The sequence below is a fragment of the Actinia tenebrosa genome, unplaced genomic scaffold, assembly GCF_029948245.1.
Source record: "Actinia tenebrosa isolate PJP-AT-01 unplaced genomic scaffold, QUT_ActTen_1.0 PGA_scaffold11__36_contigs__length_13525064, whole genome shotgun sequence".
In the NCBI taxonomy this organism is placed as follows: Eukaryota; Metazoa; Cnidaria; class Anthozoa; order Actiniaria; family Actiniidae; genus Actinia; species Actinia tenebrosa.
The window spans coordinates 4,551,409-4,562,682 of NW_028292571.1; the positions used below are offsets into that span (position 1 = coordinate 4,551,409).

Here is an 11,274-nt window from a genome sequence, read left to right on the forward strand (position 1 = left end):
TTTAATTAAGATTTCTCGTTTCTAGATTCAACACTTTCTTCAGCAATAAGACCTTTTTCCTGAAGAGACGTGTGTTTTGCAATATGTAAGAGGAAATAAGCCGAGCAGCTGAAAGTCAACTCAGTCATTCATCTATAACTTCTCTTGCTACAGTATTGAAAATAGCAATAAAAGGCCCAGCATGGTGACTTTTTCCACTAGTCCGTTCATATCACCGTTGAGTTATTAAACAGTGTGGTATAATTAGTAAATAATCGCACATAATAGGTTGCTGTCAAAACATTAGATATCATTCAGGCATGACTGTTTTGTCCTTCGCTGCAGACGAGATATTACCCATTTTGCTTTCACATTCACATTCATTTAGCTTTTATAAAGAGCGTTTGAGAAGATTTCTTATAAATCTAAACATCTGTTGGGTTTCCCAAAAGACAAACATCGACCTATAGCCCACCAATCGCCGTCGCTCGTTGAAGTTATAACATTCGTGCAAGAGACTTCACTTATTGTTTGTTGCTTTGTAGCATCTTTAGTTTCATCAGAACAAAAACCTAATAACTCTAAAGATTCTTATCTCGTAATAAATTTTTCCAATAGCTCCCTTACGCCCACCATAAAACGGATTAACCGTTTTGTAATACTCTTCACTTCAATTCATTCTTCCACCTAGACAAAATAGGTTTATCTTCCTATCATTTTGCTAAGCTTTCGTGTCCAGGATCCCCAAACAGGTTCAGTGGATCTGTAGGTGTCTTCCTGTTCAACGATTAGACTTTCTCGGTCTATATCTTAGGTTAATAACAAATAATAGGCCTTTTACATAACCTGTTTAATTAATTTTTTCCTCTCGATGAGGCGTAAAAGGCCTCTTAATCTCCAAAGAAGAACAACACATATTAACTTGATTTTTGTTTGATGTTTTGCGGAACATTAATCTAGAAACAATATTTCATTGTCATATTTCAAGTGGACCAAGCCCTTGTGGAAGATATTACCTGCCTCTATTCAATTTACTAGGACAAAGTGTCTATCCGCAAATATTTAGATAATTGGCCAGTCTATAAGTAGCTATATGTAAGTTTATGATGAAAATGGACCTTAAGAAAGCACTAAATTAGCATTAACTGTCACATAATTTTTTAATTCTTGATGGACGAATATTTAAGGATTAAAATTGTATTTGTAACAACTTCAACATCAATTTTATTTAATGAGAGAACATTATAAGAAAGTATAATATATTATTTACAAAAAAAATAAAAAAAATAAAACACAGACAAAAATCAAAATGTTATGGGGGCCACTGACTCTAATCATATCAATTTGCTATGTTTTTACGCGGTAGAAGAAAGGCAAGAAACGTTTGTGGCCATACATGTATACTTTATTCTCATCCCGCAGTACATGTAATATTTATAACAATCAACTGAAGGCCGATTTTAATTGGAAAAAAACTTATGGAGAACCAGGAGAAAAACTGACTCTTGTGGATAAGGGAGAAAACCCTCAAGTCTTTTTGGGTGTGGCATGGTGTCGTAGGGATTAAACCAGTGAACCGCCTTTATTGAGACAACTCTCGTCTAATTTGTTAATTAAGTGTGATTTAGTAGGAAGCAGGTAAGAAGCAATACTTCAGCTTCCTGCAACTACGAAAGAAGTTAAAGCCTATACCAAGAGGATACCCTGGTCCCAGAGGCTCGAAGATTTTTCTCCCGGCCACATACATTATGAGCCGCGCAGTGGCGAGCGATTTGCGAAGCAGCGAGTCCTCGTCGGAGCTCCGACGAAGTCTCGCCGGTCTCGTTGCTTCGCAAATCGTTCGCCGCATCGCGGCTCAAAATATACGTGGAGAAAAATCGTCGAGCCTCTGGGACCAGGGTACCAAGAGGAAGAAGATTCATTCCAAATTATTATCAAATTGAAACTTACAACTTTAAGAGCGTCGATGGCCTAGACACAGCATTTCGAACCACCAACTCAGTGGTGTCTGACAAGGAGGATGTGAGAGCCCAATTAGTTTTAATCTCTACCTGGACTACATCCTCAGAATATTTGATGAAGAATGCAGACGTGAAAAGTTGCGCATAGAGATATTCTACAGAATACCAAATGAAGCCACTGACAGTGCACAACGATCTCATGAGAAAAGTTCTGGAGTACTACTTCTACTATGGTTAGGCAATGCGGATGATCCAGGAATATTGAGCAAAAATGACAGCACTTCAGAAGACGCTAGAAATTTTGCGCTCAATATATGTACAAGATTTGGACTGAAAATGAGCTTTGAAAAAAACTAAAACAATGATCATGACGGATAAGCTTACAAAAGATGACTACCCAAAGACTATCTGTACTCTCGTGACCTTCCACTTGCGAATGTTGAAACCTTCACTTATCTTGGCCAAATCTTTAGATATAACCTAACGAGTAAATTTAGTGCTATAAACTTCTATTACAGCGAGGAAATCTTTTACAAGAATCATTCAATTGCCCTAAACACCAGATGGATGATTTTTGATTCTTTATTTGGGGGCAAAGCTGACATACGCCTGTCAAACATGGTCGACAACAGCTACAACCCTAAAGTAATATGCAGTGCATATAGCAGCCAGCTACGTAATCTAGTTAAAGGGGGCTCCTCCAAGAAACTAATCCCCCTTTGCGAGACCTTTCCATCGGATGATGAAGAACACTGAGAAGTTCCACATGGCTTATAAGCTCACCAACGAACACATCTTCAAATACAGTGGAGCTACCCCGCTGCAAGATTATGTTCATAAACAGCAACTCAACTGGTTCGCCGCACATATCTTACGATCATCCAATCCAATGTACATCAAAAAACTAACTTTCTCCTTCAGACTCTAAAACGATCAATATACAAAAGATACGCAAATGATAAATCTAAGATCGTAAAAGCATGCTTCACGAGATCCCTTCTGACAATCTCCGCGTGAAGTCTTAGCCTACTCTAGTAGAGAGGCTCCTAAATGCTGTTTCAAGAATAGCGCGCGAGGAATACATCGATTGAGTGCACTCACTTTTCCTCCTTGAGGTCTCCAGTTTATTTCCTGAAAGAGACCCGACAAAATTTGCTTACATATTAAACTGTGTCCAGGAATTGAACCAGAGTTGAAAAGGAGTGTATACAACAAAATTCAGGTACTAACCTTACTCAACCGTGCTTGACTCAGTTTCTTTGAAGCCCAGTTGAGCACGGTTCTAAAAAAGCAAAAAATTAAACTTGAAAACTACATTATGTAGACTAGATAACTTTCCATTTCAAATTATGATAGTCATTAGTTCTGCTCCATTAACCATGTTCAAATCGACGTGAGTTGATGATAGTGCAAAGGATTAGCTGTAGGTATTGTCTGGGGGCTAGTCTCTCCCCTGATGCTTCGTCTAGAACATTTTTCTTGCGTAATCCGTACGACCAAGGACAGAAGGCCTTAATTAACCGTCAGATCCGAAGTCCATACGACGCCTCAGCTCTGCAGATGTATGGCACAGTGGTTTAAAAATTTTAATTTTGGAATTGATTCTCAATTTTTTTTTTTCGGTGGATGTGGGTTCGAATACCATCGTATGTAACATTAGTTTTCACTTTTTTTTGTAAATGCAATTTAATTTTCAAATTCTTTATTGGATTCAAACCCTTCAAATTGGAAGTATTTTTAGAAAGACTGATTACTTTGAACCATTTAGTTTGTATTCCTTTGTAAAGGAAGGCTTATCAGCCCCGCCCACGAACACTTTATTTTTGTATCTATTATTAGTTACGTCATATCCTTAACGTTTCACTTAGTTACAACACGTCTCAATTCCACTTAGCGTTAGTATTAGTGTATGAAGTCGACGAGAACACATCTATTCGTGATCAAAGAGTTTAGAGTAGTTTTTTAGTTATCTTTGTTGGAGCAATAACCTATATCTTAACCTCGGCAAGCGGGACTGTTATTTTACTTTAGAAAACTCATTAATCATTCATGACGAAAACACAATAGAAATCATGACCATGAAGGTGATTTTAAATCGGATAAAGATTCGTCTTCATTTGCATAAACTTTAACTTGGATTTTCTCTATCAAACTTGGTTCATTTCGTAAAAAAATCGGTACAGTATGAGAACAAACATCATAAGTTTTCTAAGCCGTTTAATAATCTCGCAGATCGTGTTTTATCGGGTCTAAAACCACTCGGCTGCGCCTCGTGTTTTATACCCGATAAAACACTCCTGCTTATGGCGTACGAAACCGTTCAAAATTCAGCCGGACTATTATCGATATCGGTTATTCAATTATCGATGTCGGGTATTGCATTATCGAGGTCTGACTCTATTATCGATATCGGGTATTCCGTTCGCGTGGTCTGAACTTTATTATCCATATCCGGTTTTCCATTCTCGGGGTCTGAACTTTATTATCCAAGTCCGGTATTCCATTCTCATGGTCTGACTTTATTATCCAAGTCCGGTATTCCATTCTCGTGGTCTGACACTAATTCTCGGGGTCTGACATTTAATAATAACGATGTCGGATATCGAATTGCATTTCAGTTTCACACACTCAGTAATTTTATGTAAAGTAAATGAAAGAGATTGTGTTATGTAAAGTAAATGAAGGGATTTTTTTGTGGAAAGTAAATGAAGGGATTTTTTTTGTGGAAAGGAAATGAAAGGGATTTTTTGATGCGTATTAAGTATTTGAGGAATTTTTTGTTGCGTATTAAGTATTTGAGGGATTTTTTGTTGCGTATTAAGTATTTGAGGGATTTTTTGTTGCGTATTAAGTGTTTGAGGGATTTTTTTGTTGCGTATTAAGTGTTTGAGGGATTTTTTGATGCGTATTAAGTATTTGAGGGATTTTTTGATGCGTATTAAGTGTTTGAGGGATTTTTTTGTTGCGTATTAAGTGTTTGAGGGATTTTTTGTTGCGTATTAAGTGTTTGAGGGATTTTTTGTTGCGTATTAAGTGTTTGAGGGATTTTTTGTTGCGTATTAAGTGTTTGAGGGATTTTTTGTTGCGTATTAAGTGTTTGAGGGATTTTTTGTTGCGTATTAAGTGTTTGAGGGATTTTTTGTTGCGTATTAAGTGTTTGAGGGATTTTTTGTTGCGTATTAAGTGTTCGAGGGATTTTTTGTTGCGTATTAAGTGTTTGAGGGATTTTTTGTTGCATAAAGTATAATTGAAAGGGATTTTTTGTGGAAAGGAAATGAAAGGGATTTTTTATGGAAAGGAAATGAAAGGGATTTTCAAGCGCGCGCTTGAAACCGTTATTTCAAACTTTTGCCGCACATTTTTAATATCTTTTTTTCGCTGCGCTCCATGCACTTTAGTTTGGATTATTTGCCGACGCCATTCTTCAATAGGAGGACCGACCGTAGAAAAGACACTTCGATTCGTTAAACATGTCCTACTACCTTGTCCAACTTAAGGATAAGGGTACTGAGTTCACTTTCTCCATTTCTTATCTAAAAATAACGTTGAGCCAGTAATAAACAGAGGGTCGATTTAACAATTGCTTAGCAAATTTATTTTGTAATAAGTTTCCCACATTTCCACTTATTAATAAAACAAAGGTATGGTGGAAATCTTTCTTGCATTAAATACAAAAATCTCATTCGTTCTTCTTTCTTTTAATGAAATTTAAAACTATGCAGCGGCCATATACTCCAAGAGTTCAAAAACTCATTCAAAATATGAAAGCTTGTATAAAGTACACTGCAAGTTATTAACAGCAACATTAAAAACAATATGAATGAAGGAATAAATGAAAATCAGTCAACGAGCGCCGACCTTTTTTTTTTCTCGGTGAAATTAATACTCTTATCATTTCATATGACTTATATCATATCATATGATTGAATCATCCATAAAATACCTATATTTCTCCTTTTCGAAAAACCGAAATTTTCACATGCGAAAATAACATATTTAAGCTATAGTTTATAAATAAAAGCTTTTTATAGTAATAAAAAGCACCCTTAACTATGCTTTTGCTTCTTGTTCTCCTTAGCGCGCATTCTTCTTCTCTTTCTTTTTCCCCTCTTTAATTGCTCTTTCTCGTTCTGCCTTTGTTCTTCCCCATGCTGCTCTTGCTCTTGCCCATTCTGCCTTTGTTCTTCCCCATGCTGCCCTTGCTCTTGCCCATTCTGCCCTTGTTTCTCTTGCCCATTCTGCCCTTGTTTCTCTTGCTGCTCCCTTTCTTTTCCGTGTATTCCTATGAACAAAGAAATTCGGGTCCTTAAAACAAAAACATTTTACATAAAATTCGAAAAAGGGATTTTACCCTCCAAAAAAAAACCAAACAAACAAACAAAACAAACAAACAAACCAAAACAACACTATCAACAAACAAACAAATAAAACCACACGTACACAAGATGAATAGCAAAATCCACTCGCAACTTCTCACGTTGCTTCCTTTCGCATCAGTATTTTTTCTAGTTATTGATGTGCTTTCTAAAGAACTCATAGTACAAAGAAAGAATCAATTAAGTACCTTCATCGACGAGAGTCGAATCCTCGCCAGTACTAGTGTGGGGAAATGTGCCGTTGAAGAATACCTAAAAAGAAAGTGGGCGGGTAGTATCATTGGTAAGCAAGAAACAAATTGGATAAGAAACAAAGGCTATTTTTATAGAGGTCCTAGTGGAGATCGGGACACTCTCCCCTTCAGGCCGCGACGGTATTAACACTTCGAGGCCATCCACTCCAAATGCCCGTCTCACTTCTAGTAGCCCAAGGTTCCTAGTGGTGATCGGGACATTCTCCCCTTCAGGCCGCAAAAGTATTAAAACTTCGAGGCCATCCACGCCAAATGCCCGTCTCACTTCTAGTAGCCCAAGGTTCCTAGTGGTGATCGGGACACTCTCCCCTTCAGGCCGCAAAAGTATTAACACTTCGAGGCCATCCACGCCAAATGCCCGTCTCACTTCTAGTAGCCCAAGGTTCCTAGTGGTGATCGGGACATTCTCCCCTTCAGGCCGCAAAGTTATTAACACTTCGAGGCCATCCACGCCAAATGCCCGTCTCACTTCTAGTAGCCCAAGGTTCCTAGTGGTGATCGGGACACTCTCCCCTTCAGGCCGCAAAGGTATTAACACTAATAAAGTAATTAGCAATTGTTTTTGTTCACCTCCACCACGTAAGTTGTTATTTACTTACCGATTCCTTCCCGAACTTGTCCTTTAGTTCTCTTCCATTCTGTAAATAATGTCGTATGTTTGCTTTAAGAAGAGTTATTTGTCAACTTTTAGCTTTCTTTTGAAAATCAATTTGCATGAATACATTGTTGAATGATTCGTATAATTTTCATGCTTTCGTTTACGTATGAATTTTAACGCCATTTGGCCTTTGGGGGGGGGGGGGGGGGGTGCTGATTCCTACAAAAAAAAATTGTTCTGAGATCAATTTTACATTTCTATGCTAATACATCCTTCAAAGGATGATTTACGTTTTCATGATTTGCGTTGTTCAAGTCAGAATCATTAGGATCAGCTTGTGCAATTGTGCGAATTTGTGATTACGTCATTTAGAAAAACATGCGATGGCAGACTCAATAGATGATAATGATGCAGTAATAGTGGTATTGAGACAACTTTTGCTTACATATTCTATCTGCCTGAGCAGACCCCCAGTGGTAATTTCGTCATGGGGATTCATGACTAACCCCTCCAAATTTTGTAATACAAAATACAGGGGCAACGACGGATTCATTCCCAGCCAGTCGTAGACTTCCTGTGTATTAAATAAATAAACGAGCGGGTTAGGGACAAAATAAGTGACTGTATCGTTACCTAATTAACCGAAGCAAAGTAACGAAAAAACGTACCTGATATTTTGCGCATTCCCCAAAACTTCTTTTTATGGTACCAATGGGGGTCATCACTTTCACGAGGATCAGTTTCCCCGTCTGAGTCTGCTGCTCTACGCGTAAAGCCCTCGAAGCCCGAATCTGTTAATGGAAACATGCAACAAAAGAAATAACAATGATTGAAGAAATTAATTTATCATATATAAAATTTTGGGGAGCATTATTTATAATGGACTTACAGTTTTATCTTCGCCAGCGTGAACCTTGTTTTTTTTCTATAGAACAATAAGAATTAAAATTTCAGTGAAGCAAACAAAGCAAAGAAAGAAGGAAGGAATTAATAGATAGAGAGAGAGAAATAGAGAAAGGAAGACATGATAAACTTGCATACGACATTATAAGTTTTTTATTATTTTCTTCTTCTTTTTCTTTCTTCCTTTTCTTTTCCTATTTCTTTCTCTTTCTTTCTTTTGATGACACCTTTATTTTAACACCTAACAAAATAAACTTACAGTTTCCTTTTTCTTATCTTGAGTCTTGCTTTTTTCCTACATAGCAGTGGTAATTTTAAAATCAAATAAAGAATGAAGAAAAAATGAAGAAATTTTATATGTGTTTCTGATTCTGATTGTATATATATATATATATATATATATATATATATATATAAACTCCATTGCAGAAAGTTGTGCTATACTATTCAATAATTTTTTAGTTTTTGCATCTCATTTTGTATCATACGATTTTATTTCTGCAACTGAATGTGAGTAAAATATTATATTTGAGAACTGTTTCCTACCTTTTCTGGTTCATCACCATCATATAAAGTTACAGTATCTTTAGAAGCCTGCAAAAGATTAATACTTATAAAATTACATTTATCATTACCTTAATGACAGGGTGCAGGCATCAACTTAGTTCACTTCAGAGGAAAAACTAACAAATTACAAGCTTGTGCAAGCTTTGTCTTTAAGCATATTATATTTTCTGGAGGGAGTTAATTGCAGGTTGTGGGTTAATTAAAGGATATAGTTGCGATTTTTAAGTTCATTTTCATGGTTAGGGCACAGGGATTTCTACCCTTAGTTCATCTTCTCTTGCATATATAGTTTAGTCATGGCCACCAGATTGTAGTAAAAATGGTAATTGAACTTTAAGTGGCATGGAGTGTGATTTGGTGTGAGATCAAATGCATGATTAAGAGGCATGGAAACAAACACTCAACATATTCAACATAAAAATAAATACGCAATACATACGCGTGACAGCTGAATCTATTTCGCCGGTCAGCGGCTTTCACTACTAGATTACTAGAAAAGAGCAACTACTAAATGAACTCAGGAAAATAACGAGGCAGTTTTTTTAAGCTAATATCCTCGATAAAGTTACAAGAATAATGTTTTAGTATGTTACTATATTCAAAGACTTCATTGAGGCAGAAATGAGGACGAAATTGAAGACCAAAAGTGGATACTTCTGGGCCTAAATGTATCAACATGACAGTTGTATCGAACTGCAGATGATTACTCGTTTTCAAAGGCATGTTTATCTGGATTATTTGGATTTCTTTTTGGTTGTAGGCAAAATATGAACAAATAATCTTGTGATTTGCTTATCGATTGATATTTGTTCATCGTGCAAATAATTTACAGTTATTTATTTCGCGTGAACTTATCGTTGTATTTTATGACAGTATATAGCATTTTACCTTACAGTTAAGGCATGTTGTGATATCAGTCTTTCGATTCCAATACTGTTTTCTAAAACCGTTTTTTACGATTTGTGTGGTTAAAGTGTTTTTAAAATATACTAGACCAGTTTAAACAGTGAATTTATATACATTTAAAGATAAATCGCATTCAAAACTATTTGCACCTTTTTGACGTAACACATTAAATCTCAAAAATACTGAAAGTTTGTCGACCTGTTCACTTCTCAAAACCTGCTGGCCGCAAGATATTATTTTAATTTCTGTAAGAACTACCTTTTATCTCTGCAGTACTCAAATATTATAGTCCTATGAAGTCTAACTTTTGAGTTTTGATTTTTTTTCCTAAGCCATATTTTAGCCAACTGGCCAAAGTCGATTATAGATGGTCGGTAAAATTAAAATATCTAGATATAAATAAGTTCATATTTAACTTTAAGGCCACTCATCTTTGCATAAGATATATATCTACTATAATATGGAAGGATTTAGTGTTGTGATGATTTGTTATGGAATTACGAATTTTTAAACATCGCCCAAATTTCATGAATGAGAAGTAGTCAAAATTACTAATTTGGCCCCCAAGGGGACCCCCCCTGAAACTTTGCAAAAAAGCGCCGAGACACAAAACAAAATGTGTTTTGGAAATAACCTTGGAAGGGCACACTCACACACAAAGTTTGAAAGAAATCTATTTTTTCATCCAAAATGGTTATGTGGTTCTTACAGAGACAGCCTCTTAAATGAAAAATGGCACAATTGCATAGGTGCTGCAGTTTCTTAATCCACAACACTTAGTTTAATTACAGACCAAAATTGCATGACACAAAGTAATGTTATTACATCCATTTTGAAATCTCACTCTTATTACATTCATTACGTTAATGCCGACACGGACGAATAATACGACGACTTTATCGCACGTGAACGGGCTTACGAGTAATTGAGGAGATTTCGGGAATAATTTTACGGACAAGTTCTTGGATTGTAATAAACTTCAATTCGTCGTCAAGTGCTGTCCGTAAAATTATTCCCGAAATCTCCTCAATTACTCGTAAGCCCGTTCACGTGCGATAAAGTCGTCGTATTATTCGTCCGTGTCGGCATTTACATCCTTGTTCCTGCAAAAGGGGTATGGGTGCGGAGTTGGAGTAACCAGTCACCTCGCCTCCGTTTGCGCAATAAAACAATGTATTTATATCTGAAAAGTCAATGAACATTTACCCTGATAACTTTTCGCTGGGTTTTACTCGAAGCGCTCTAAAATTTAATCGCCCTCAATTTGAGACGCCATTTTTCACTATTTTTCTACGTACCCTGTGACAGTTACAGTTACTCCACTTTTAACAACTCCTGCATCCATCCATCCATCCCTCCGTCCGTCCGTCCGTCCGTCCGTCCGTCCGTCCCTCCCTCCCTCCCTCCCTCCCTCCCTCCCTCCCTCCCTCCCTCCCTCCATCCCTCCATCCATCCATTTATCCATCCACCCACCTGTCCGTCCGTCCATCTTGAAAAATTACAACAAATAATAGATCCTTGGTTCAACAAAGGCCATCCGTAGTAGCTGATGTGGAAGGAAGATACAAAGTAACGAAAAGTGGCCTTATAGATCATTAGCCTATCTTATATTGCTCTGCTGTTTAGATAAATAAAACCTACTTGTAGATAAGAGAGTTTTACACCATCATTACTATGTAGGGTCTTGCATGGTATCACTGGGTGTTTCTATCCTGAAACGAAACATATAT

At 36.8% G+C, this 11,274-nt stretch overlaps 1 protein-coding gene across 1 annotated transcript; it reads right to left on the bottom strand.

Moving 5' to 3' along the window:
* Positions 1-5,595: 5,595 nt before the first annotated feature.
* Positions 5,596-9,361, bottom strand: LOC148912381 (uncharacterized). Its single transcript, XM_089027603.1, has 9 exons — positions 9,293-9,361; positions 8,618-8,665; positions 8,331-8,366; positions 8,058-8,093; positions 7,837-7,959; positions 7,614-7,742; positions 7,170-7,208; positions 6,505-6,568; positions 5,596-6,222 (listed from the first exon to the last, which is right to left on the bottom strand). Exons 1-9 carry the CDS (start codon positions 9,359-9,361, stop codon positions 5,987-5,989), a joined length of 780 nt encoding a protein of 259 aa, XP_088883729.1. The 3' UTR covers positions 5,596-5,986.
* Between the last annotated feature and the right edge of the window lie 1,913 nt (positions 9,362-11,274).